The sequence below is a fragment of the Chamaea fasciata genome, unplaced genomic scaffold, assembly GCF_029207755.1.
Source record: "Chamaea fasciata isolate MVZ Bird 193981 ecotype frontalis unplaced genomic scaffold, bChaFas1.0.hap1 SCAF_1, whole genome shotgun sequence".
Taxonomy (NCBI): Eukaryota; Metazoa; Chordata; class Aves; order Passeriformes; family Sylviidae; genus Chamaea; species Chamaea fasciata.
The window spans coordinates 44464942-44492420 of NW_027094086.1; the positions used below are offsets into that span (position 1 = coordinate 44464942).

At 38.8% G+C, this 27479-nt stretch overlaps 1 protein-coding gene across 1 annotated transcript; it reads left to right on the forward strand.

The window, feature by feature from the left end:
- Window positions 1-4072: 4072 nt before the first annotated feature.
- Window positions 4073-27479, forward strand: LOC136288660 (desmocollin-1-like). The gene is made up of 16 exons (XM_066182114.1): window positions 4073-4357; window positions 6835-6919; window positions 9472-9674; window positions 10145-10264; window positions 11436-11591; window positions 12554-12698; window positions 12965-13131; window positions 15341-15475; window positions 16323-16508; window positions 17763-18022; window positions 18229-18371; window positions 19522-19737; window positions 21287-21520; window positions 24153-24274; window positions 25350-25586; window positions 26361-27479. Exons 1-16 carry the CDS (start codon window positions 4319-4321, stop codon window positions 26556-26558), a joined length of 2646 nt encoding a protein of 881 aa, XP_066038211.1. The 5' UTR covers window positions 4073-4318; the 3' UTR covers window positions 26559-27479.

A 27479-nucleotide genomic window follows, 5' to 3' on the forward strand; every position in this document is an offset into this window, starting at 1 on the left:
TTGCACATTTTATTAACAACGCACAGTAACAGAAACCCCTGACCAAAATATATGCAGTGCCTCTGTCTTCTGAGGTGACCTACCAAGGAACCAAATTTCATGTCCAAGGATGCTTCCAACATAAACATCTGGCTGCAGGTTCTTGGTTACTCAACTAACAAAGGTTGCACCATCCTGCTGCTCAGGGAAAAGTGGCTTCCACATTTTCTAAACCCTTTGCTGGTGTTATGTTGCTTCACGTGTAGTGAGGAACTGAGCACAGCCAGACAGAAACTCTGCTGGACCAAAGGAAGTAGTAAGGACTGGTTTGCCATTCTAACTCAGGAGTTCACCATCTCAGCAGTAGAAAGTAGCTGATTTTTTACAGAAAAAGAGTAGAAATCATAAATTATTGAATGATCCCTCCTACCTATAAAAATATATATATAATCTCTTCTAGCTTCCAACCATTAGCATTGTAGAACTTTCTGAACCAAAGGTGACACTGCTTTTAATATCCAAGATCTAATTATTCTGATATTTAGATTATGAGAAAGTATGCAGTCCTTTCCAACTTGACTTCTCTGTATTGTTACCAATTGTGTATACCTTTAACAGACTCTTTTTTTTTTTTTCCAAGCTCAAGAATCCAGTCCCACTTGGTCTTCATGGCTACAAGCTTTTCTTATTGCTTTTCTTGGTACTGTTTTTGCTTCTACTACTCCTTTTATGAAACAGTTTAACATGATTGCAAAAATATCCTTTTCAATATATGGAGGTACCTGTGATTACAGAGAATATAACATTAAACATTAAGAGGTTTATGCTATTTCTTTGAAAAGAATTACTGCTGGTTTGTTCCCCTTTGATTTGCATTAGTCACTGAGCTCAAGATATTTGCAGAGAACTATATAAAATCTATTCTCAACAAGGTAGCACCAAAGCTAGAGCCTACCATTCTATTCATATCACATTAGTTCCATTACTATATTAAAATTTCAGTTATCAATTTAGCATCTTTTCACTCACCTATGAGTGAAACATGGTAAAATTTTTGTTTTACTTTGGGTAGCCAGCCTTAAATATGGCTCTCACGAATTATGACTAATTCTCCATTGTTACTGTGTTACTACTAATCTCCTTTCACACATCCTTTATGAAATGGCCAGGTCCAGCTGCCAACCTCCCCTACAACACAACTTACATAATTCTTCTTTACCCCATTTAAAACCACCTATGATCACAGCAAAATCTATACTCCTATTGTAATTTTAATTTAGGATATTTTTTGGTGATAGGCTTTATCAAACCCTTGGATGAAATTCCTGCATTGAACAGGTGAAACTTAACAATTTGTGTATTGAGTCCAGTCTTACATTCTGGTTGATTTTTGAGATGTAACTGCCCTCTATAACAATCATGCTAACTCTTCCCCAATATTTCATATGTCTTCACATGCTCACCAAGCCCACCATTAAATAATCCCTTATACTAACTGGTTGTAAAGAGAAATTACAAGTAAGTTGGTTGTTGTTGTTGTTGTTGTTGTTGTTGTTGTTGCTGTTGTTGTTGTTGTTGTTAAAACTTCTCCCCCAAGACTATCATGCAACCAGTGCTGTCAAAGTTTTAAGTAAAACTGTTGGAGGATTCATTCTGCAATAATGTGACTCCGTTGTGGAAATTTGTAGGGTCTCTGTGCCCAAAATAGCATGAAACAAAAGGATGCTTTCCCCCCTCACATTCTTGTTGCATGATCTAAGAATGCACTCACAGAAACTTGAAATACAAACATATCCATATACACCTATGGTCAAAAGCATGGCGTGGGAAGAATGTTAATTCAGAGCTCCAGCTATGACAGATTCCTCATGATCAAACCAAAGCCTTGAAATCTATGTATAAGCTCATGGACACACAGCTAATAGGGCAGGGATTTACTGCAGTTACACAACTCTTCCAATGGGCAGGACAGCCCATTGTCAAATACCTCTCTGTTGTACAAATGCTTCCTGGTGATGAGGAAGGCTTGAATGACTCTAAAAAGTGCTGTGATTAGAAGGCATTTACTCACTCAGGTGGAATTTCCAACTGGATTTTTGAACAGCTGAGCGACTTTGATGCAAGTGACATTAAGGAAGACGCAAGATTTTCTGGGAGAAACTCATGGTAGCACAGGAGAACATGAGAGACCAACCAAGCTGTGTCAAATCGATGGCCTCTAGCCCTGTGTGTTTTCTCCATCTGTGGCTGTAAGCCAACAGCTAGAAAAAGTAGGAGGAAGGCAGCCTTGGGCTGAGGGTATCAGGATCCCATCTCATTACTATTCCTTTCTATATCTCTCCTTCCACCATTTGCCCAGTCTTCCCTTGAACTCCTTTCTCAACCACAGCAGCAGCAGCAACACATTCAGTGTAGGGGTCCAGTGTGTTACTGCAAATACCGAACAGCATGTAGGAGGAGGAAAACATGAGCGGTACGAAGCCAGGCCAGAATTTTAAGATTGTTAATTAGGGCTTTGGAATAGGCAGTCTGGGTCAACCCAATCTAGGCACCTATTCTGACAGATGTGGGTTTGTTCCACACTGACACTAAACAAAGAATTCAAAAGCCCAAAAATTAAGTTTTGACCACAAGGTAAAACGAGTTAATAGGTTTGGATGGAAATTATTGCAGGTCCGGACAATTCATTCCCTATGTCCACAAGTGCTTGAATGGAGCATAAAAAATTAAATTAGTTAGAAATAAGGCCCTGTGCATCCCACCAGGCTGGAAATCTCTCTAAGGCAAAGTGGAGGGTCTGGTGCAGCTGCAGGTTCTTACTTTGTGTTTATCTGAACACCTGAAGTGGGACAGCCAGGGATGTGAAGTTGCTTCTTAAGACAAATCAGGCTTTGCCTGTTAAAATAAACAAACAAACAAACAAAAGTGTTACAGCCCTTTTTCTTCTGCTCCCACTGAATTTGTATGATGGAATTCCGTGCGATGTTGTTATGTTTATGGTGCAACCATCAGCAGAGCCATCCTACAACACCAACATGCCATGGAGTACTGCAGCACATAGTTGTGAATGTTACAAGTTGGCACAGGTTACCCTACAGAGTGCCCCGTGCCCAGAGTGCACTTGTATGGAACCAGCTGTTCACACACCTCTGTGGATGCCCACAAGACTAGAGGGGGGACATGGCCGTGCTTTTAGGCATTCCAGCATTCTCATGCCCACACAAATGTGCACATCTCACTACCACTGCCACTGTTTTACCTCTTCCTATCTTCTTGCCACTTACAATCACTACTGGTGACCTCCAGCAGTGAATGTCTCATGCTGTCAGATACAACTGATCCCTCCTTATTAGCTTAAAATTGTAAGAAACAGAAGGTTATTTTTCAGAATTTTTGCTCCTGAACTGTGAACTTCAAAGTAGACGAAAGTAAACAAATACTGCAATCTACTTGGTCTCCTTTTTGGCGTGCTTTGGGACAGGGTACAACTCAGTAACAATTGTTTCTGCAGCAAGGAGTGGAATAAAATGTAGCCGGCAATAGAAACACCATTCCTTGCTACAGGCTGAAAGGTCTTTTGAGCGCAGACTGTTACAGTGGGAAGCCCACTGTAACAGGTTTGTTGCTGTTATTTCGGGTTTCATTCTCCTGAAGCCACTTCGAAACCCGGCAGCCGCAGGCGAGCATGCGCGGCCTCACACAGATCAGCACAACCGTCCCGAAAAGAAGAAACCCGGCCGAAAATTCAAAACTTTGTCTCTGAGCGCAGGGCACTTTGGCCCGCCATGGCGGCCGCCGGCCGGCACCGCCCCGACGGGAAGGGACGGGACGGGACCCGCCCGTGCGGAACCTGCGCCCCGCGGAGCGCGGCCCGCAGGGAAAGGGAAGGCAAGGCAAGGGTAGGGAGAAGGGAGGGGAGGCGAGGGTGCCGCGCCCGGGAGCGGCACGCCGGGGCGGGGGCAGAGCTGTCCAGGGCGCGGCTCCGCGGGGCTCTGCGCGCAGCCGGCGCCGCGGGGGGGCGGGGTGCCAGGGGAGGGGACGGGCAGCGCCGCGCCGCGGAGGTGGGCGGTGAGCGGGCGGGGTGTTCCAGCGCCGTGCCCGGGACGGGTATTACCCAAAAGGCCGAGAAAAAAAAAAAAGGCAGTAATTAAAGTCGCCGCTGCCTCGCGGTCCCACCCTCCCCACCGGCCGGCTCCTGTGGCAGACGGGAGGGGACAGCAGAGCCGGGTTCCCGCGGAGTCTCGCCGCCACCTCCGCCGCCACTTCGCACTCGCTCCTTCGCCCGCCGTGGCAGCAGCGACGGCGTCGGCTCCCCCCTTCCCGCCTAGCCCCGCGCACCATGGCCCCCGCAGCCCCCTGCCTCGTCCTCGGCCTCCTGGTGAGTAAGGGAGGGAGGGAGCGAGCGGGATGAGTGGGACGAGTGGGTGGGCGCCGAGGGGAGCGCGGCGGAGCGCGCCGGCCGTTCACGCACCTGGCCGCACCTTTCTCCGCGCTGCTTCTGCTGCTCCGCGGGTGCGGAGCGCACAGGACGGACATCCGAGCCGGGGATCTCTGGCTGGCTCTTGACTCCAAGTCGGGCTTCTCCTCGGCGGGACCCTTGCGAGGGGCGCGGAGGCTGCGCGGCTTCGGCGCGGGCAGGAATCCAGTGGGATGCGCAGCTCGCGTTGGGACAGGTGGTCGGGTGGCTTTTGGAGCCTGCCCTGAGGTTACGCGACGGGGGCACGCTCGGGTCGCTGATACTGCTGCTGGTTATTCATAGGAACCCCCCCCCCAAAAAAAAAAAAAAAAAAACAAAACCAAAAAACCAAACCAACACCAAAACCGCAGTTCATTTTATTTAAATCTCCCCCTCTGCCTCTCCCCATCTGGTTCTCCCTTCTCCGTGGCAAAGATTGTTCCCAGTGTGGAGCGTGTTGAGCTCCTCTGAGTTAGCTGTGCATGGAACACTTTTCAGCGATTTCCTTTACCTTAAGTTTAATGTATTTGTATATAATTATCAGCTCCAGAAAGGCCTTTGGCGTGGAGAGCAGGGGAGATCTCTCTCCCATTTTATTTTTTTTTTTAATTTATAGTAGATGAGTAAAAGTGATTTGTATTTTGTTTCCTAGCTCCTTTCCTCCCTAATAACATTGCATTCACAAAAAGAGGGCAGATGATCATTTGAGCCTGTGGAAAAAAAATTGGTAGTGTTGAACCACTGAATTTATTCTTTGAATACTAATTATATATGCACATTTTAATGAAAATGTTACTATTACAGACACTGTGCCTGCCTTTGCTAGGTTATTAAAGTAAAACCCAAAGAAATGCAAGCAACTTTGCTCATACATTTAATGAAAAAAAAAAATTATTCTCTCAAACAGAAAAAACCAAACAACGCTCAAAGGAAAAGATTCCTGAGATGTCTTCTTTGTGTAAAGTGAAAGGACATCACAACTTATTTTTACCTGATATTTTCTTATGTCCTGATGTCCATGAATTACTGCCACTTACTTTTGTTTAACTCCTCAGTAGTTCTTTGTGCGGACATTAAACTGGGCTTGGCATTACTATTTAAAAATTAGATGTCATTGGTTCTTAAAATATTTCAGAACAATGTAAAAAGATACTGTGATTTCAATAACTTAAAAATTAGTGCAATGTCTTTCAGGAGAGAGTGTTTTATGAAGTGTCTCTGTTAATAAGGAAAGCCTACTAATACATAAGCAAGGATGTTTAAATTATTTGTATAAATGCAATTTTCTATCTGTGTATATATATAAGGAACTGTATGAAGAGCTTTTATGGTGCAGACACAGCATGTTTTTTCTAAAGGATCCTAATGTCTTTCAGAGTTTAAAGTATTTTTATTTAAACATCTTCTTAATAAGCATCGCAAGTAATTTTAAGGATTTCCATTAGCTATTTACTTCTTTATACCTTTAATCCTAAAGGTATGTGCAAAATAAAAATGCTTTTCCTTTTTTGCTAGACTTTCATCCTGAAAGAGTAAATGCACATAAAAGGGTGGATAGATTTATTTACATTTTTCTATGTCTTTGTTTAATTGTTTGTGTGATTTTTGGATTATAATTTTAAACATAGAGATAGAAACTAGGCAAAAACACACACATATAATCTGAGATCAGGATTCACTTGCTCTGTGCTGAAGAAAATCTTTGTACCTCGATGTGATTCTTTTTAGAAAAAGGTCTGGTTATCTACTACTCATTTGAATTTTTAGGAGGACCCTACTTTGCAACTGGTTATATGGGAGTGGACTGCTGTGATACATGGCATTTTACTTATGTCATATCTAATTGCTGAAGCTACATTTAATTAGTTTGTTGAGAATGCACTTTTAAGATGCAAAGTAATACATAAGTGCAAGTGTTGTCATGTGGTTTTAATGAGACACTTGTCCCTTTAATGTTAAGCATCACCACAGTTCTACCAAATTGAGTGTTGATGGATTAAACCTTAGTACTTGGAGACCTTGGATCTAAATTTGCCAGGAATGCTGTTGGAGGGATCGAAGCTCTATTTTTTCTTTTCACTACTGATGTAATAATGTAGGCAAAATCTCCTTGTCAAAGGAACTCTTGCTGTTAACATCAGTGGTGGAGTGATTTTAGAAAAAAACAAAACACAAGCCATGGATAAATCCAGGAGCAGTAGTGAGATCCTGTTTCCGATGTGAAACTTTGGATACTGTGCTGCACAGTACCTGAATTTTAAGGGAGGAGTGCTTTCTGTGCTGTTTCACTTGCTTGTCGTAACAAACAAATAAACCAACTAAAGTCAGCATCAGTGCCTAGTTCAAAATACCATGTAATTATGTGGGGTTTTTTCCTGATTTCTTCATTTGTTTTCTAGGTGCTGAGTTTGTGCTGTGAAGCTTGCAAGAAAGTAATCTTTCATGTTCCTTCTGAACTAGAGGCTGACATGTTAGTTGGCAGAGGTGAGAGAAACTATGAAATTCCCAGCTTAACAACACAGCATTGCACCTTTGCTGGAGATGCTGTTAACAGTGGAGGAGACTTTGTTTTTAATGGAATAAATGGATGACTGGAGATCCAGCTAAACAGCTGGATCAGCCTTTTTATGAAGGATACACCCTGTGTTTGTCATGGATTTGAACACCAGCTCCATGCATCCATTTGACTTTTGCATAAAGAGCTATTGTCAGGTGACAGGATTTAATTTAAAACTAAAATGGCAGAATTTAATGTTTTCAAAATTTGGAGTCTAAGGCTTACTATTTAAATAAATGCTTGATATTCCAAACTTCATCCATAACCCACGGTCATATGAAGAAGAGAATAAGTCATTTGGACAAAGGAGATGATAGAAAAAGAAGACAAAACCTGCTTAACCAGGCACCAAGAGGCTGCTGCTCTGTGAAACATGGATGTGACTGCTCAGCAGTGCTGGGGCATTCAGAACACACGAGGGGATGTGTTGCAGAGGTGTCCTGCATGCACATTCTGTTGGGAGGGTGCTCCCGTCTGACTGGACAGTCTGCCTCAGTTTAGGGCAGGTTGCAGGTGACTGAGAGGAATAGAGGAGACCAGAAAACATCCCACTTCTATTTTTTTCAAACCAGTCTTTCAAAGGCAGCTTTGAAAGGTGTGGCATAGGAGGTGCTGAAGGATTCTGTGCTGCCTGAGACTGAATTTGAGGATTCAGAAGTGCCTTTGTGAGTCCTGTGACAACAGAGAAATATGCTCCAAGTTTGCAGTCCTAATCCATATTTCAATAGAAGGAACAAATAGAGTGAATTGGTAGTTCGTGACAATTGCTTAGAAAATCTAGCTTTATAGTGAAAATTCCTTATCTTACTTTTAAATTTTAAAATGAAGAAGGCTGCTACAGGTGTGTGAGTTTTCACAGACTTCAACATTTCTCTATGTAAATAAACTTAATTTATATAAAAGTAAAACTTCATGTTATTGCAGTGCTTTGAAAGAAATCGCATAACACAGAACTTGAATTTTTTTCCCCCCAAAACTTATAACGAAACCATTATAGCTCAAGTGACATTACTTAAGCATTTATGGAGAAATATTTTGCATTGATACGAGGACCATACCTTGACAGTGAAATTGGTCAGGATTTTCCTGCTTACCATAAGGGTTTTTTAAATCTTATACCAGAGTTTTTAAAGAAAAAAAAAAAACTCCACAAAACTATAGCTAATGGATCATTGGGTTGACTCATATAGCCATCAGAAACTACATTTTCAGTCTGGTATTTTTGGAAATGCAGTGCTGGAATAGGCAGCACTATGAGGCACATTTAATTGAGGCAGTGATATTCTTTTCAATACTCCATGTGCACTGTACAGATGAAAAAAGATAGGAGTCACTGCTGCAGTACCATGAAAAGTCTAGGAAATCTTTATTTGTGCATTTAAAGGACAGACTTAAGGGGAAGAAGAAATCACATCATATTTAAAATTCTGCTTCCCATCTGTTCTTGCGTTTTGAAAGAAAAATAAAATTTAGTTTATTGAAAATGTCATCTACATATACAGGATTCTGAATTCTGAATCCTCATGAATTTTGCATCAGCTTTCATACAGCAGCATGTCCCACCCACTATGATACTGTTGAAAGAGTATTGAAAAGTTTTGATTTTGAGACTATGGCACACCTCTTTTACTCTGCAATGATAATCTGTTTGGAATTTGGGTCTCTGACTTTCATCCTTTTCAGGGTGCCAGATCATTCTTTCTTAGGATTGTGGTCATATCCCGATTTTGCTTTTTCTCCAGCTGTATTGCTAAACTACTTGCTGGTAAATTGAGTTTATTGAAGTGCAAAAAAATCTATTTTAGCCATAAGTGGTAGCAAATACAGTGAAAAATACCTGGGAAGTATGCTGAAATTACCTGTATGGGATTCTATCACATACATATTAAAAATTTGCTAATCGTTTGTTCTAGAGTTAGTCTTTATCTCTCCCATCTGTCTGCCTCATAATTTAAAGGCCTTTGTCCTCCCAAGAGTATTAAATCACGTAGTACCAGTCAGTGCTTTCCTCCTGAGGGCAAAACTTCCAAGATGTAAAATCTCCATTGGGCATTTGCATTAATTAATCGTCTTCACTGATATTGTAGGGCATGGAGCACGAGGCAAATGGAATAGCTACTGGTCCAGTAATGGGCATGTCTGCAGTGTTTTTCGCATTTAAATGTACATAATTTCATCTCTGATGCTTCCATAATTTTACCAGTGTAATAGTGTTTTGTTGAGCGATATCCATAAAGCACCTATGTTGTTTAGGGAACAGTAATGAACACCAGAGTGGAAATGAATGAAAACTTCATCAAATTGGAGTGGATAAGTGGGTTTTAAACTCAGTATTTGTGATGCTTAAATACTGGATGACAGACTTTTGAAGTCTATCTGTCAGTAAATACAATTTTTACTTGGGGCTTGTTTTTTTTTGTTTTATGAGGGTTATTGTTTTTTGCTGTTTGAGTTATTGTCTGAGTATTTTTTTTTACAGTTGATTTGAAGGAATGCCTTCAGTCTGCAGAGTTTATCAGTTCCAGTGATGGGAACTTCAAGGTTCTAGAGGATGGTTCTGTGTATACAACATCAGCTCTTTCCTTGTCTGCTGAGAAAAAGACTTTTACCATATTGCTTAAGGACATTCAAGAACAAATTCAAAAGAAAATACATGTTGACTTGGTGAAAGAAGAAAAAAAGGTTAGGTTCTAATTTCAAGGCATCTTATTTATTAGAAATTAATTTTTCACACAGCTTCATACTAAATATCTGTAGTTGAATTTTAGAATTCAAAAAACCAGGCAAAATACTGGTGTAGAGTGTATTTTATTTAGCAATTGTTGATTACTGTGTTGCTTTAGTCAGCAGATTTCCTTTCTCAAATGGGAGATACTAGCAAGCAGCATAATCAGGAATGTCAAGAATCTTAAAAGCCATATTTGAGGAATTAAAGCAGATCTTAGTCATGCAAAGTATTACAAGAAATGAAAAAGCTTGGGATATTATCACAGATACAATCAGAAATTAAGACCTTGGAAAAACAAATTGTCAGTAGGAAGACTGGAATGGAGGGAAAAAGATGGAAATGCAGGATGGCAGTTAAGCAAAAATATATGCAGTTAAGAATATATGGATGTATTCTCATTTGTCTCTCTATCTTCTCAACCCAGACACCGAAGACCAGGCATGCTAGAGATACAGTTCTCAAGAGAACCAAAAGAAGGTGGGGCCCTATTCCATCTGTCATGATAGAGAACTCACTGGGACCTTTCCCACTGCAAATACAGCAGGTACATTTTGTATGAGCCTGAATTTTATGACCCATGCTAGTTTTTATTATGAAGAAAATGAGCTGTCTAGTATTCTACCGTTGACATTCCTGCGATTAATCCTCTGTCTTGTTCCGTCCTGTTTATTGTATATCTCATGACCTTGTACCTGAAATAACTTGTGATCTTAGTTGTTGGAGTGAAATGGAATTGTGCAAAAGTTGAAAAAGGAAGGGAGACATACTATCAAAGAGAGCTCTTTGGCCTGGAAATCAGTGTGTGTAATTAAAAGAAAACCAACAGCAAACAATCTTCCACTAAACATTGCTTAGAAAAGAATTTTGTAAACACAGACTGGGGTGAATTTTGCCTGCTTGTATACATCCTTTCTGGAGCTCAAGGTGTGTACCTTCAGCCTTGAAGACTGAATATAGCCTATGTTATTCAGAAAAGGACTTACTAGGAGAAAACAAGTAGGCGTGAAAGAGAAATGCAAGAACTAAAGTTATCATAGATCCATCTAGCCTTCACTAGATTACAGAGTGTCTGGTAGCAGATGTGTAGAGACAAGTGTAATAACAGAGTCTGTGCAGAGCAATCATTCTTCTACTAATCTTACCCTCCTAACTTCTGGCATCCAGTAAATAAGGAAAGTATTTTGGGAGAAGAGTGTTTATAAATAGATAAGTCTAATGTTGCCTCGTTGGTGCTTGTAATGAGATGCATATGCTATCTGAATTGGCATATCTCTGAACTATGCTCTATGTGGTCTTACTTTCTTCTTTCCTTCCTTCACTTTTTCTTTGTTAGGTGGAAACCACATTCTCAGTGAAAGCACTAAAACTAAAGTGTCTTGAACAGATTCAGAAATAAGCTATCTGTATTTGAATATGTCTTGTGTGTGAAGTATTCTGGAGATATTTGGTTTCAATTTTTTTTCCTTATACTGTCATTTCTTTAATTTGATAGTTCTAAATATTTATGAGTTGGAATTAACTCCCCTTCCCATGTACACACATTATAAAGGAAGGCAGTCACGTGTCAGGCTGTCTTCCTATTCTGTGAACAGTAAATCAACTTTGGTTTTTTGTTTTAGGGGTTTTTGTTTGTGCTAAATATGATCATGAAAAGGGGGAAATGTATTGAGATGCTGTTGCTGTTTTTCTTTGGACTTAAAAATGTCTTCTTATAGGTCCAGTCAGACACAGCTCAGAATTACACAATTTATTATTCTGCAAGTGGACCAGGAATTGATCAAGATCCAAAGGGTTTGTTTTACATAGAAAGAGAAACTGGAAATATCTTTGCTACTCGTGCGGTAGACCGTGAACAGTATCCAAGTTTTCAGGTACAGGCCTATGTTGTGTAAATATATATTTTTTTTTTTTTTAAATCTCTCATGCATATATTTGAAAGTTGAGTTGCAGGGGAAATGGCAGCAAACAAGATCTGTAATCACCTGTCTATTCTGAGTAATATCCTTGGTGTTGAAGAGATAAAATCAGTAGCAAATAAATAAATAAATAGCTGGTCATCTAGATCTTGAGAGTAGTTTTTCTTTTCTTTGCTTAATCTCTAATTGCAGCATAAATATCGTGAGCTATTGGATTTGCATCACTTCTAGGAAGAATTTTTCAGGGAAGGTTAAAAAGATCTGCAGAAAAACAAAATAATGGTAAACTCTAGACGACTGGTTTTCAGCTGAATCTCTCAAGCTGTTCAGCTCTGTTAACAAGGTACACTGCTCTCTCTACTGGCTGAGAAGTGTAAGAAGGCAATTAGTAGAAACAGCTTCTAAAACATTTTTGAGTACCTATTGCTGCCTTTTATTAGGTTATTTTATAATGGGCAGTTAGTTTTGCTCTTGTTCATGTTTTGTTCTAAATAACAATGTATAAATCTAAATTTTGGTAGCTGAGGTGCATTGTAAACACCTGAAAAAAAAGTGTTCAGGAGACTTGGAAAAAGTGATAGAGTTGGAGGAAGGGTCAGGGAGAAAGTGATTAAAGTACTTGCAGCATGTGAGGAATGGAAGGGGGAAAGATTGGAAAGCATTTAAAGGTTTTGTTCTGCTTTCACTCTTAAGGTACCAGTAATGTCCCCTTCCATGTGCCTGAAGAGCCTGGTCTTGAGAAGGATGTGCTTTGCACACTGTATTTCATTTCATTTCATTTCATTTCATTTCATTTCATTTCATTTCATTTCATTTCATTTCATTTCATTTCATTTCATTTCATTTTATTGACTTCTCGATTGAACTAAAAGTGTAATAGTACTGGATGTTGCTTAAGCACTGAATTTTTCTTACAGATCATTTGCTTTGCAACCACTCCAGATGGTTATTCACCAGAAGTACCACTTGTGCATACAATCAGGATAGAGGATGACAATGATAATGCTCCATATTTTACACAAGATCTTTTTGAATTTTGTGTCCCTGAAAATTCCAGGCCTGGTAAGCGTTGTTTTAAATCACTGAACACACCTACCACTACTCAGCTCTGTTACATACTAGTATGACTGGTGTGTTAGGTGTGATCCTGCCTTTTAAGACATTTCAGTGGGATTTCCTGGGGAGTATTATGTTACAGCAAAGCCTGAATTTGCAAAGGGCAGCAGTAAATGATCAAGTAGCTCTTTTCACATGTTTTAAACAGAAGTACCATTTCAAATATTTTTTTTACTATTTGGAACTAAAAATTTGCTGTATTGTGTTCACAGGTGTTGTTGTTGGAAAAGTGATTGCAGAGGACAGAGATGAGCCTTATACTCTGCACACCACCTTGAAATACCGCATTGTGTCACAAACCCCACCAATTACCCCAGCGTTTTCTTTGCATGGTGACACCGGTGTCATCTCTGTATTACTGCCACAGCTGGACAGAGAGGTGATGTTTCCTGAAGCGTTCTCAGCTGTCATTTTGTGCACACAGATAGCTTAACACTGCTCTGCCCTTGTGAGACACCACATGCAGGGCTGCATCCAGCTCTGGGATCCTCAGCTCAGGAAGGACATGGACCTGTTAGAGCAGGTCCAGAGGAGGGATGTGAAGAAGTTCAAATCCAAAAGTTGGAGCACCTCTTCTATAAAGACAGGTTGAAAGAGTTGGAGTTCTTCAGCCTAGGAAAGATCCATTACAGCCTTTTAATTCTTAAAGGGGGCCCATAAGAAAGGAGAGTGACTTCTTTTTGCCTGGGCAGTGATAGGACAATGGGAAATGGTTTTAAACTAAAAGAGGAGATATTTAGGTTAGATGGTAGAGGGTAGTACTCAGAGGGTAGTAAGGTATTGGAGCAGGTTGCCCAGAGAGGTTGTGGATACCCCATCCCTGGAAGTGTTCAGGGCCAGGTTGTACAATCCCCTGAGCAAATGGATCTAGGGGGTGGAAGCCCATGGGCATGAAATCCCATAGCATGGACAAGTTGTAACTAGATAATTTTTAGAGTCTCTTCTAAGCCAAACCTTTATATGGTTCTATGAAATGCTGGTATGGGAATCAACAGACATAGCTTCTTTTTAATTTTTGTTAATGTCTGTAAGGACCTTCTGACGCTTTTCAGAGACCTGTAATTAGGCCAGAGAGTTTGTGCATAGATTACCATATTCTAGCTAACCTTGGCAGAGAACTTCCTACTGCTTAGCTGTTTAACCTATGGAATTTTTTTTACTTTTTTGCTGAGCTCTTTCTGTGTTCAGGAATCCCATGAGCCACTATTTTTTCCTAATTAAGCTCGATTTGTGGTGCTTCTTGCTTCTTCATATAGAAGATGAACCAGTTTCTCTAGAAGTAGTCAGTCATCCTATATTAACCAGAAATATCTCCAATGGTTGAAACCTAAATAGTAATATACCATTTCTTAAAATCAATGTGCCACCCATTTATTTTTATAAGCTAGCTTTCAGGTAAATAAAATACAGGATATCTTTTTTTTTTGATAGAATGTCATGTGAGAGATAGTTTACACTAGGGAAAAAAGAGAGATGCATGTAATTCAAAATAATAATTCTAGCATAAGACCATCATTCTAGGAAACATTGCAACAAGCACATCTTTTCTGAAGATAAAAGGAGTTAAAGCACACTTGTGTTGTTTCATGGCTGAAAATCCACGTAAAACATCATGTTGCAAAATTTTGCACTTGCAGATACAGTGCTCAGCTTTTTTAGCAAGAGAAGATTGCAGTGATTGTGAGCATCACCATGACTACCAAGGAAGCTTTCACAGTGGCTACTTGAAGGAAGGAGGGATTGAAAACCTAGTCCACTGCCTATCTTTTAAAGATAAACTTACGAAGTAGAACAGGAAATTTCATTCCTGCACCAGAGAAACTGAATGCTACTTCCAGGCATTCAGAACTAGAGTTATTGTCTTGATTTACAAACTTTCTCTTTTTGTGCCTAATCCATCTGTACTGTCCTGTGTTCCCTCCCCTCCCCTCTTCCCACGCTTCTTTTTTCCAGGTCCCCCTTCCTTGGGTTGTTCACATTAGAAAAAAGCTTCCTGCTATTCTGGCTCAAGTTCGGGATTTAAGTGGGCTGCTTCCTATTGGGGAGCCCCTTGGAACTGGACAGGACATTGACTCAAGTGTCAGACCCTGCCAAATGACGGGCATTGCCTTATCCTGCATTGCCCAGACAGAGGCTGGTTGCAGCACAGTTCTCATGCATCCTCAGTGAAATGAGACAATGCATTGAAACACTTCACCTGCTGGCAACCTGAGGGAATACTCTGTTGCTCCAAAGGGGTGACTAAAAGCAGATGAAAATGTGTCATCTGTTGTCTTCCAAAACTTCACATTCTGGAAAATAACGCTGATATTGTGAACAGCTTTATTTGATACAGGATAGAGCGTGCATGTTACTAACAGATGCTGAATTCAGTGCTGCTTAGCCACTGAAAATTATTTTGCTGCTTTTCGTTTTGAGCTATAGGGCAAAAAGCCCCAAAACTAATTGTCTCATTTTGTTGGGAAGCACTGAATTTAGAACAGACTTATAGAACAGGAGTGGAATGTTTAGTTCGACTCCTGTGTGTAACTATGCAATTAAGAAAGTGAGTATGACAAACTTTTGTATGCTTTTATTCTTCCTTTTAGCTTGTACCCAGTTACACTTTGTTAGTTGAAGTGAGAGATATGGCAGGTCAGCCTTTTGGTTTGTGCACTACAGGAACAGTTGTCATCAAAATTGAAGATACGAATGACAATGCACCATCCTTTAAACAGTTACAAGTAAGTCTGCATAAGTAAAGTGTCTGTATAAAGGTTAAAAATAATGTATTTTCATCCCCTTTCTAAGTTCCTGATGGACAAATATGGAGTCTGATGCCAGTTAATGCCAATATAAATGTCTTTGCTTATTCCAGCCATGTGTATGATTCAGGGCAAAGAGTATGTCTCAATAACCATGTACGCATCTCAAATACCACAGGGGATTTTGTTATATGAAATGTATGAAAAAATTCATCATTCATAAAGAATACATGTAATTTACCCTTTCTGTTTGCTACTGTAGAATATCATCAGTAATACTAATTGAGAACCACTCTTGCCTGTTCTTCAGCTGGTACCGAATACCACAGCACTTTAAAAAGATAAAAAATTACAAAAAATTATGTTTTGCAATCTGAGTAGAGACATATTTAATCCTTCTGGGCTTTTCTTCAAGTTCTTGTTGGTTTGTTTATTCATATATTTTTTAATTTATGCCTTTTCTAATTCTCAGCTTGATCATGTTGTTTGTAAATGACAATCTATAGCGGACGTAACTGAGGGAAACTGTGCTAATTTGCCTTTCCTGGAATGAGAATTCCAGAATTAATTAGGTCAGTGGTACCTTGAATGTATGAAGAAGCTGAGATTTCAATTGTGCTGTCAGGAAAGGTTTATTGTTTGATGCAAGGTATAAGGGAGGAGTGGGGAAAATACGCTAATGCATGAAAACAAATCATTACAGCAGCATGGTAAGTTGACCCCTTAAGTTGAAGTAGCCTTATTTAAATACGGTGTTCTTCAGTCCTGCCTTGTGGAACAGGATTCTCTGATTTAATTTTTTTTTTCTTTTTTTGGGTACTCTAAGTATGAAACACGAGTGGAAGAAAACAGAGTGAGTGTAGAAATACTGAGAGTCTCTGTTGTTGATCTTGATGAACCTGGTTCACCTGGCTCAGGAGCAGTATATGAAATTATACGAGGAAATGATGATCAGGCCTTTGAAATTACAACAGACAAAAACACAAATGAAGGAATACTGTGTGTTGTTAAGGTAAGTAAAAATTGAAGGGCTAGGGGAAAATTTATGGATTTTCAAGTTTTGGTTTTAAAACATAACACACAAAGTTCACCTTCCAAATTGTTCCTCAGTTTTGTGTGCTCAGAATCCAAATAATTTCGTTTTTCATTTCAGAAGAGCTTGGTGCTTTGGCCTGGTTCTACAGTTGGAATTGTTTATACTTAGGGATATAACTGAGGAATGCTTCATGGTTTTTAACAGAAATGAGAGAGTGGCAAAGCAGGGAAAGACTGAGCACCTTCTCCAGTCTTCTCTCTGGGAGTTAAGTAAACTTCCTATTTCAACATAAAACTCTCCAGGTTTTATTTTGCAGCAAACCAACTTCAGGTTTGCTTTTCTGGTGTGTCCAGAAGAGGAAGTCCATATACGTATAAGAATTTGTGTCAGTTTAGTTATTTGTTAGAAGTGTTTTACAGATGTGAGGTAAAAGACCCATTGCATCTGTACTCCAGCACATCCCTTTGCCTCTTTCTCATTATTTTTTATACCTGCCATAAGAGGTAACTTCTAAGGAGCAGAAAAGATTATTATTAAAATTTGAACACGTAAATTGTAGAGGTAGAGATGCTAGTCATTTTTAAAATCAATATTATTTATTATGGGTTTTTTGATCTAGAAATCATTAGAACTTTTTCTAAAGCTCTGTCCTTGGTATACAAACACAGCTGAAATTTCTTACATTTATTGTAATGCTTTTGTAGACTAGAGAACATTATGACTTTAGCATAATCATAGCTCTATTAAAGGTACAGAATTACTTTGGAGAACATGTCTGAAGAATAAATGGTAGCTAATTACTGTCAACTCCATAAATTCTCAGATGGATTTGTAGCTTCTAGAAAGAAGTGTGATTGACTAGTGGTGAAAAGGAAATATATGTAAGCTAAAATAATGACGAACTAAATATGGAAAAAGAAAATCCCCTACTAAATTTAATTGCTTTCTGTTCTTTTAGTAACTCATTTTCAGAATATTTATGCAAAATTTTGCAGTGGTTCTGCTTGCTTGCGTATTTTTCAGGCCCTTTTCATTGACTAACTTAAAACTTTACTTTTTTTTTAAAAAATAATGTCCTTTTACTTTGTCTCGACGGCTTATCTGAGGATAGCTGGCTTTTTTTGTAAATAAATGTGGCACAGTTTCAGCTGTAATAATTGCGTGGTAAAGCAACATTGGGTTTTGTATTGGTCTGAAGGGAAACAAAACACCACCTCACCTTTATTACAGGGACTGGACTATGAAACTGCGAAGCAAAGGATCCTGGTGATTGGAGTTAACAATGAGGCCCCCTACGTGCTGGCTCCCCATTCACAACAACTTTCCCAGAGCACCTGCTCTGTTACTGTGCATGTCCTGGATGTGGATGAGGGGCCGGTGTTTAAACCCTGTCTGTTGCGCTTAGACGTTAAAGAATGTGAAGATATTGGGACGGCTATTGGGAGATATGTAGCAGAAGATCCAGAGACTGGCAATAGTGAGGGCATAAGGTATGAAACAACCTTATTTACTAGGTTTTTTTGGAGTACAGCATGGGTGGGATACAGGAAGAGGGATGTAGTTGTTGAGGCTGTGTTTGTGTGCACCTGTACATCTGTCAGTGTATATGAATACATGTATCTAAATATGTGTGTGTTTGTACATACACATGTGTGCTACATTTGGGATCTCTAACAAGACAAATTATTCTTCACAGATACCGGATACCACCTGGCCAGTGTAATTGGATCAACATAGATGACAAATCAGGTGAAGTCAGAACTGTTAGGGTCTTGGACCGAGACATAGGAGAAATGAGACGAGGTCAATGCAATGTCACAGTCCTTGCAATAGACAGAAGTGAGTATTAACTGTTAGTGTTCCCTGTGGTGTGGAACAGATGTTTATGTGCAAATGTAGTGTGAGAACAACTGTAGTGGTCCAGACCAGTGCCCAACCAATCCATTGTCTTGTCTCTGTGGTAGCTCTGTCAAGTGCTTAGGCAATATTATTTAGCAGGGAGAGCCTTTAGGAATCAGGCACAGTCTCAATGTTTTGAGAAGTTTTCTGCCCCATTTAAAATCCTTTTAGTAATTTTAAATTGAGAGATTTTCCTCTGGATTATATTTCTTCTATTTCTTGACTATTCTTTTATAAGTGATAGCTCCTGGCAGCTCTGAGATAGACAACAGAAAAAGTAGAGGACTTTTTGAAAAGAAGTCATTGACCTTGCAGCAAAGATTTCTAACTCGGTCCAAGTTTGCATATTAAATGTAAATAATACAAATCTAAATTATTTACAACTTCTGTTGTCTATAAAGTAAACATGATATAGGCATCTGCAATCTACTCTCTAGAGCAATAATTAAAAAGTAGCTTTGATGTAATTTCACTGGAATGCATATACAAGCATTGACCATTTGTGTATTGAGAAAACTGTAATTAGGAGGTAGATTTCATTCACTTCTTGCATGTAGACTCTGGTGACATAGTATGTGTCACTGATGAATGCCTGGTGACTTAGAGAGTAGAGGACAGAAGACGACCCTGTTTCCTTAGTGGTTGTGTTCCCAGGGGAGGTGAAGGTAGGGAAAGTGTAATTCATTTTCTTCTTCCTGATGTTAAAAGGCTGGAAATCTTTGCTTTCTGCTTTTGTTTCTGTTTGTCGTAGTGTCCTTTACTCCTGACTTGTGAACTCTTCCTCCTCTTATCCTTCTGTTAGACGACTCTGTGTTCCCACACAGACACACAGGCTCAACAAAATACAGTCTGCACATGCAGAATATGGAGATGTAGGAGCTGCTGATGCAGCTGCAACCAGCCAAGCAAAGAGAAGCAGCCAAGAAAGAGCTGTGAGAACTCCCCCTCTCTCTCTCTCTAAATCAGCTGTTGCTTTCCACCTTCTAAACATGGGTATTACAGTTGATATTTAATTGTGAAAGTTTGGACTGGAAATTAATGTGCAAATGTTAGAAGTAAGTGCTAAACCTAGGTTTTTTTTATCTCATAGATGGTAAAACAGGCACTGGGACAATCCAGGTTTGCATCGTGCCTGGCAACAAGAATTTCCCACGAATTGCTCAAACAGACTATATCATGTGCAGAGACAGAAAACCAATCTGCCTTACGGCAGAGGATGCTGATGAGGCTCCTTACAGCGCACCCTTTGTGTATCGCATAACTGACCGGAACCTGGCTTCCATGTGGAAGTTAACTCCACACGATGGTATGCTGAAACTTCCTCCTCCTCACTCAGCTGCAGGCTGCCAGAGGAGACTTTGCTGTCTCTCACTTGGGTGGTCTGCAAGAATACATTGGATGAATCTCTGTTTGGAATTGGTGTAGTCAGTGGAGCTACTTCAGGATTCATTGATGGTCTCCAGTGGTCCCTCTAGTTCTCCTCTAGTACGAAGGGCCCCATAGAGAAGATGACACTGTTGGCATCCCAAGGGCAAGGAGAAAGATCTGTCTCTTAAAGCATAAATAAGAATCTGTCCCTACCATCCTTGGGTCAGCAATTGGCTGCTGTCCGAAATTAAGATGTAAGATCAGGAGAAAGAACAAAACCTGCTGTAATGCATTGCATCAACACCTGGAAAAGGAACTATATATTCATAATTCATGAGGAATTTAAGAACGAAATGGCTAATATTTCAAAGACAAATAGTACTTTTCTTCTTCTGTTATTATGGTGGAGAACTGGGAAACTGAAACTTTACCTAAAATTGATTATAGGCTGGCAAAAGTTCTGGAAGATTTTTTGTTACTACTGCTGTTACCCAGCACACTTTTTGTAAAGCTGAGCTGGGTGAAAGAAAGCCTGACTGTCTCCTTTAATATATTTTTTATTTTTACAATTTTTTTAGAAGTAGATAAACAATTTATTAACAAAGGAATCACTGTTTCCTGTAATTTGTTGATATAAAAATTTATAGCTGATGGTGGTTTCTAGGTGGTTGCCCAATGATGGTAACAAGAGCAGCATATACATTTGCTACTACAGTGACATGAATTAATTGCAAAGGATCTGATTCTGTAGTATTCCATCAGGTACTCACTATAAAAGGCAAAAGACAGAAAAGTCTGAAAGCAAAGACATCTAAGAATTTCAAGTTCTATACCAGGCAAATTGAAAACCATATTTTGCATGATACTTTTTGTTTCGTATAGCTCATCATAAAACAACCATTATGTACATCAGTGGCAGTCTTGTGCATTTTTTTACAAACTATTTCTTTTGCCCCTTAAGGAATACAGTCATTAATCATTGCCTCTAAACAGGGCAGCAGATAATATGGATTTTTTTCCCTCACTGGATATAGTCATTCTCACTGGATCCAGTAATATAACTAAAGACAAGAAGAGATATAAATTAAGTTTATAATTAATAATTCCAATCATGCAACCAAAAGTCTTTTCAATAAATGACAGTTTAGTTGATGATCTTTACTAGTAAGCCCAATTAGTGTAATTTCCTATAGTGTCATTTCCTATAATGAACTAAATCAACTTCAGAGTTTCAAATCATATGTTTTCAGAGGGTTGTATAAGGTGTGCTTTGTCAGTTCTAACATTTAGAAGGTGCTGAAAGTATAAATCCTTTCAAGATGTAGTTTTATGTCAACACATTTAATCTAACTTGAAAGTAATTAATGTGGATCTGGTAGCAGGATAGCTTTAACACAAGGGAAAATTGTGATTATGGTCACATTTGTGACAACTGAGTTCCAAGTATCGTTGACTCTACATCTGGTTTTGTCTTTTTTTTTTTACAGATAATTCTTGGTATCTTTCACCAAAGAGTGATATTCCATATGGAATTTATGAAATTCCTGTAAGTGTGATTGATAATGGAGGAAAGATAGGAGAGAACATCGTAAGAGTCAACCTCTGTGATTGTGTTACTCCAACTGAATGCGACGGCAGGACTCGTCAACTTAGTGGTGGAAATGTTACCCTTGGTCTCTGGGCCATCCTTGCAATGATCTTAGGATCATTATTATTGCTATGTAAGTACATTTTTTTTAACACAAAGTACAATTCATTTAATTATAGAATTAGCTGAGATAACCTGATTCAAACTTGATTCAAATGTTTTTTATTTTGGCAGTTGTATAGCTGTTATCACTGACTTAATGTACCTGCTCTATTTGTATCAGTATCACAGGCTTCCTGCTCTCATCTTGTGCTGTAGTTACTCTGTGTGGATTTTTGTTTAAGTATATTTTGTGTGAGATCTTCTGAATGTTCATGCAAGTGAGGCCAAAAAAATCTGCATTTAGCACTTGAACCAAAAGACTTCAAAAAAAGTTTGTGAGTTCTAGAAACATTTCTGTTTCTAGGAATGCTGAAATTAATTTTCCAGAACATTTTGTGATTTCTCTTGTGTTGTGGATTAAAACATGGAGTATCTGAGACACTGGAATTCTCCAGGGATTTTACAAGACCCCATATAATCATGGAGCCATTGAATATACTGAGTAGGAAAGGACCCATCAGGATCATTGTGTCCAAATCCTGGCCTTGCACAGGACAGCAAGAATCACTCCATGTGCCTGAGAGCTTTGTCAAAACACTCCCTGAACTCTTTCAGGCTTGGTGCTGTGACCACCTCCCTGCAGAGCTTGTTCCAACCACCCTCCGGGTGAAAAACCTTTTCCTGATATCCAACTTAAACCTCCCCAGACTGAGCTTAATGCCAAATCCTTGAGTCCTGTCACTAGTGATGAAAGTGAAGAGATCAGTGTCTGCCCCTGAGCTTCCCCTGAGGAAATTGCAGACTGCAATGAGGTCTCCTCTCAGTCTCCTCCAGGCTGAACAGACCAAATGACCTCAGTGGCTCCACATACACCTTCTTCTCAAGGCTCTTCACCATCTTCATGGCCCTCCTTTGGACACTCTAATAGCTTAAAATCTTCCTTATATTATGGCACCCAAAACTGCACAGAGTTGAGGCTGCCCCAGTGCAGAGCAGAGTGAGACAATCCCCTCCCTTGCCCGGCTGACGATGCTGTTCCTGGTGCACCCCAGGACAGGGTTGGCCCTCCTGGCTGCCAGGGCGCTTCTGCCTCATGTTCAACTTGCTTGTGACCAGAACCCCCAGGTGCTTTTCTGCAGCTCTTTTCTCCAGCATCTCTTCCCCCAGTCTGCACACACACCCAGGGCTCCCCCATCTGAGGTGCGGAAACATTAAAGGACAGGTTGAATAGTTCACAACAGACCAAAACCTTGAACATATGTTGTGCTACTGGAGCTGCCCAAAACCTAACAGATTTTGAGAAGAGTAATATTGCTGTTGGCCAGTGAGACAATGAGAGTGATATATAAAAGCAAAAGTAAGTTGGCTTTTTTTTAACCAAATCAAATGTAGTCTGACTAATAACATCCTTAAAAACCACAGAGGACATGCTACAGTAGCTAGTATTTCAGAATTTGGTTGGGTTTTTATTTTTTTTTTCTTCTTTCTTATCTATTTTTTCTGATCATAGTAAAATTGTCTTGTTCCTGTTGAATCTCAGCTGGCTGTTCTTACTTAAGTAGCTAGAACACTGGACATGTTTTGAAGGCTAGTTAGATCAATGTTTTATCTCAGTGGGGCAGGTACCCAAATTTAGGATATATCCTGAAGGTGGAATTTTCAGATGTGGGAACATGCAGAAGAGGAACTGTGTGAAACATCACCTACCTCTTTTTCACAGCCTCTTGACTGCATCACTTACAAATAAGTCCTATATTTTACTGTGGATAAATTTTAGCCCTCTGCTCAAGGCTGTCACGGATGTCTTCTTCCCATCTGTCAGCATCAGGAGGCAACCTGCTGGAATCACTGATGCAGATCTCTCTGACAGCTGATGCATGAAAGTGGCTCTCGGCCAGTTTTCACAGAAGTTTATATGTTCAGAAGTCAAATTGCTCAGTGGGCAGTTAGGCAGAGCTGTTGTCTTCCTTGTGGGCTTCTTTATTTTTAAGCTAACAGTTTGAAAAGTGAAGAAAACAGGATGCTTCTCTGAATGAAAGGTTTAGTCATTTGTTTAGGAGAGGTATTAGTTGATCATGATTCTTTTATTCAAAGTCATTACTACGTGAGTCTCTGCCAACAAAAAGTAGTATTATTAAGAGGAATAAAATAAATATAAGGGATAAATAAGATTGTTTTATAGCATAATGCTGAAAGTCCTCCAGGGTTCTGCTGACCTTTCCTGTGAAGCAGAAGTTTCTGGTATTGGGACATTTAGCTTGCCTGTTAGTTCCTTATGGTATGATTTGACATTTGCATATTCAGACATGAAAAATATCGCATGTGCAACCTAATCGTAGGCATAAGACAATTTTTCACCTGGGTTTGGACTAATTTTTTCATTACTGTGAAATTGTGTAAGTCACAGAACTTTCATAAAGCTTGCATTTCTTTTGGAAAAACCAGATGTGTTTTAGAAGAATGAAATAATTCAATAATGCAATGATTACTCCTTATACTGTTTGAAAAAAAAAAAGTGAATATATAAAGCTTTAAGTATGGGCATTTTTGGAAATTAATTTTTTTAAACCATTCTTGATGCTTAGGCCCTAAAAATTCATTATCCAACATTAAGTAGATATGATTGTGAGGTAAAATTTATAGTATTATTTCCTTTTCCATAGTAATCCTGATCACAATTTGTGGCTGCTGTGGTGCTGGGGTAATGCACAGGCAGGTGACTGATGATTGTGCCAACCACAATTTAATCATTTCAAACACAGAAGCTCCAGGAGAAGAAGTGATGGTAAGTTGTCTGTTTCAACATAGAAACTTGAAATTGACATGTCCATAGCAATGCAGTTTGAGAACAGGACCACCTGCAAATAAGTGATTTGATAAAGGAAATAAGTAATCAATGCAGGGATCATTAGATGTACTCTGCTATTTAACAAGAAGTTGAAAATTCTTACTTTAGGCAGAGGTGGTAGTACTGTATACATTTAAACATACCTTGTAGTCATTTGTCTGGGTACTGGTAATTCGTCCAGATTTTAAGGATTTGGTTGGAAGCTTCAGGTGAACGTTTTAATAACATTTCCAGTCATCTTTAACAATGAGATTATTAGATGGAAAATTATTATTTTGCCTATGTTGAATTTGTGTTAATGGCAAAACATCGTTTTTCCTTGGAGAAGGATTTTTTATATTTAGCAGATAGCTGTGTAAATTGCAGGTGCAATTTCTGCCCTTCCCCTGAAAAATGACCTCAAATGCAGTTGATTTCATGAACAGTCCCTGTTAATGAAATTTTTTCTTGCTTTTGGCATCTAAACTTGTTTCAGTCTACCATGGGCATAGTTTGTCCAGGACTGTGTTCATGCAGAGGAACTTAGCTCTTTTAACTCCATCTCTTTTCCGTCATGCCCCACCCTCTGACATTGTCTTCCCCAAGAAGAGGAGATAAGCTTAAAAACAGCATTTCATGTTGAAAAGCAAGAAATCGCTATGGTGGCAAGAGGCAAATTTCTTGTTGCCTGTGAAGAATAATGTAGTGCTATTATAAGCTAGAATATGGATTATATGCTTTTCACTGGGATAAAACTTCAGTTTTTTAATGTAATATCATATTTAAATGCAGATATCCTCGCTTCTCTCTTGTCATAGTATCCTCTCCCAAGATTATTTACTGATCTTTAGACACTAAGTACTAAGGATAGTCTTTAGTTCAAAATATCACCGTGCCAAGGTAGAGACTTCTCAAATTTCTGTTGTGACAGTTTCTGATTGCTATTTCTTCTTTTGAATTTAAAAGGAAGAAAAAATGAGGAGGAAAAAAGATGTCCTCACTACTGCTTTTTGTTTTGTTTTGTTTTGTTTAGGATCACAATATAATTCCTCTGCAAAATACATGTGATCAAGGAGGGTACGGAGTCAAAACAGGAGAGCAGCAAACATTTGAAATGGTAAAAGGCAGAGGACATACCTTGGAATCAGTCAAGGGAGGTGGACATCAGACTCTGGGATCAGTTAAAGAAGGAGGAGGCCAGCCTATGATGGATACTTGTAGATACTCCTACTCAGAGTGGCATAGTTTCACACATCCTCGTTTAGGCGAAGTAAGTATTCTGAAATGGATTTTCTTTGAAGTGTAGGTTATGGTCAATATATACAGGCTTTTCAAGGAAGATGTGAAAATGTGCTAGGAAGGTGACTTTATGGTGTTGGTTTCATTTAATTTTTTTCCTCTCCTTTGTTCCTTGGGAAATTCCCCTTTGGAATATTGCTCTTTCAAGGAGTAATCCTTGACATATTTCAGACATAAGTGTAAATTACTTTCTTCTCTTGGCTTAAACTATGGGCAGTGTGCTATTTTTTATTCTGAATAATTTCGAATAATTATTGAAGCTTTTGTGATTTTTTTTTTCTGAGGATGTCTGTTTGCTTTTATCCTAACAGCTTGCTTTGTGCTAATTTAAAGCTCATACTTAGCAATGGAGCTGGAATGAGTATACAGCATTAGAAATATAGTCACTCCATTTCTTGGAGATCAAAAAAACTCTCACTACTTGCCTAACTAGTTATGTAAAAATCAGGCTTTTAATGTTCAGTGATTTTTAGTTGCTTGACTGGTAATTTAAACAGGTTCTTCCTCTTTTATTGTTACATACATGATTAGTAGAAATTATTTCTTTATTAAATACTTATATTTTGTAGTCGTAATGATACAGACCAATCATGTGCATTTTTTGTATGTAGGAATCCATTAGAGGACACACTCTGATTAAAAATAATTGAATGAAAGGTAAATCAAAAAGAAATTTTTTTTTTTTTGCAATACGTTCAGGATAACAATTTAAGAAAATAATAAGATTTGTTCTGTTCCTATCCAGAAGGTGCACCTATGCAGACAAGATGAAGAACAGAAGCATTCTGAAGATTATCTTCTTTCATATAACTATGAAGGAAAGGGATCCTTGGCTGGCTCTGTAGGCTGCTGCAGTGATCAGCATGAAGAAGAGGCACTTGACTTCTTAGATCAGTTGGAACCTAAGTTTAGGACATTAGCAGAAACATGCATCAAAAGATAAATGTGCCTTTCACAGTGCTGAAAAAAACCTGTAAATAAGTGGCTGTCATACTTTTGTGATATTAGGTACGTTGGAATTGAGGGGGGTAAAAGTTTATCGAAACTAAGTAAGGCTGGTGAGAGTATAAATAACTCTTGCTTTAAATTCATGTTTTCTTACACGGGACGCATTCTATCAGAAAAAAGGGATTCAAAATTTTTTTTCTTCAGGTTAATATAGTAATGCTAGTTTCTACTTAGATTACGTTTTGCGTTCTTTGTGGTTGCTCACAATGCAAAGCTTGGTGTTCTTTTTATTAATTATCCAGCTTCAAAATGTTACTGTATTTGGAGAAGGAAAACTTTGTAACTCACTCTTTCTTTGTTTTCTTTTAATTTTGTAGAAATGAAGCAAATCATATTGTTGGTGGATATCAAATACCTTGTTAACTTATATGAACTGAGATACAAAATATTTTTTCATTTTGGACGTAAAAATACTCATGAATATATTAGAAAATTTTACATTTTGATTGAAAATTAAATATATATATATATATATATATTGTATATATGTAAAATACTATTCAAAAATATATTTTTCTCCTAATGGGTTACCACCCATCAAACTTACTATCCTAAGGGATTTATGGCATCACCACATAGGATATCAGCATTGTATGCGAGGATGTATTTTTCTTTTAAGGAAATAAAAGATATTAAAAAAACCCCCCACACAATAGAGGAAACTATCATAATTCAAATGAATGCAATATAAATCTCATGTTTACTTCACACAAGTTTGTACCTCAGTTTCTTGTGAATTTTGACATAGTGTCATTGCAGAAATGATGACCGTTGCCCAGTATTTTTTCCAGTGTATCTGCCACTACCTTTTCTACTTGCTCTGTTATGGACTTCATTAAACTGTTTTTTTTTGGAA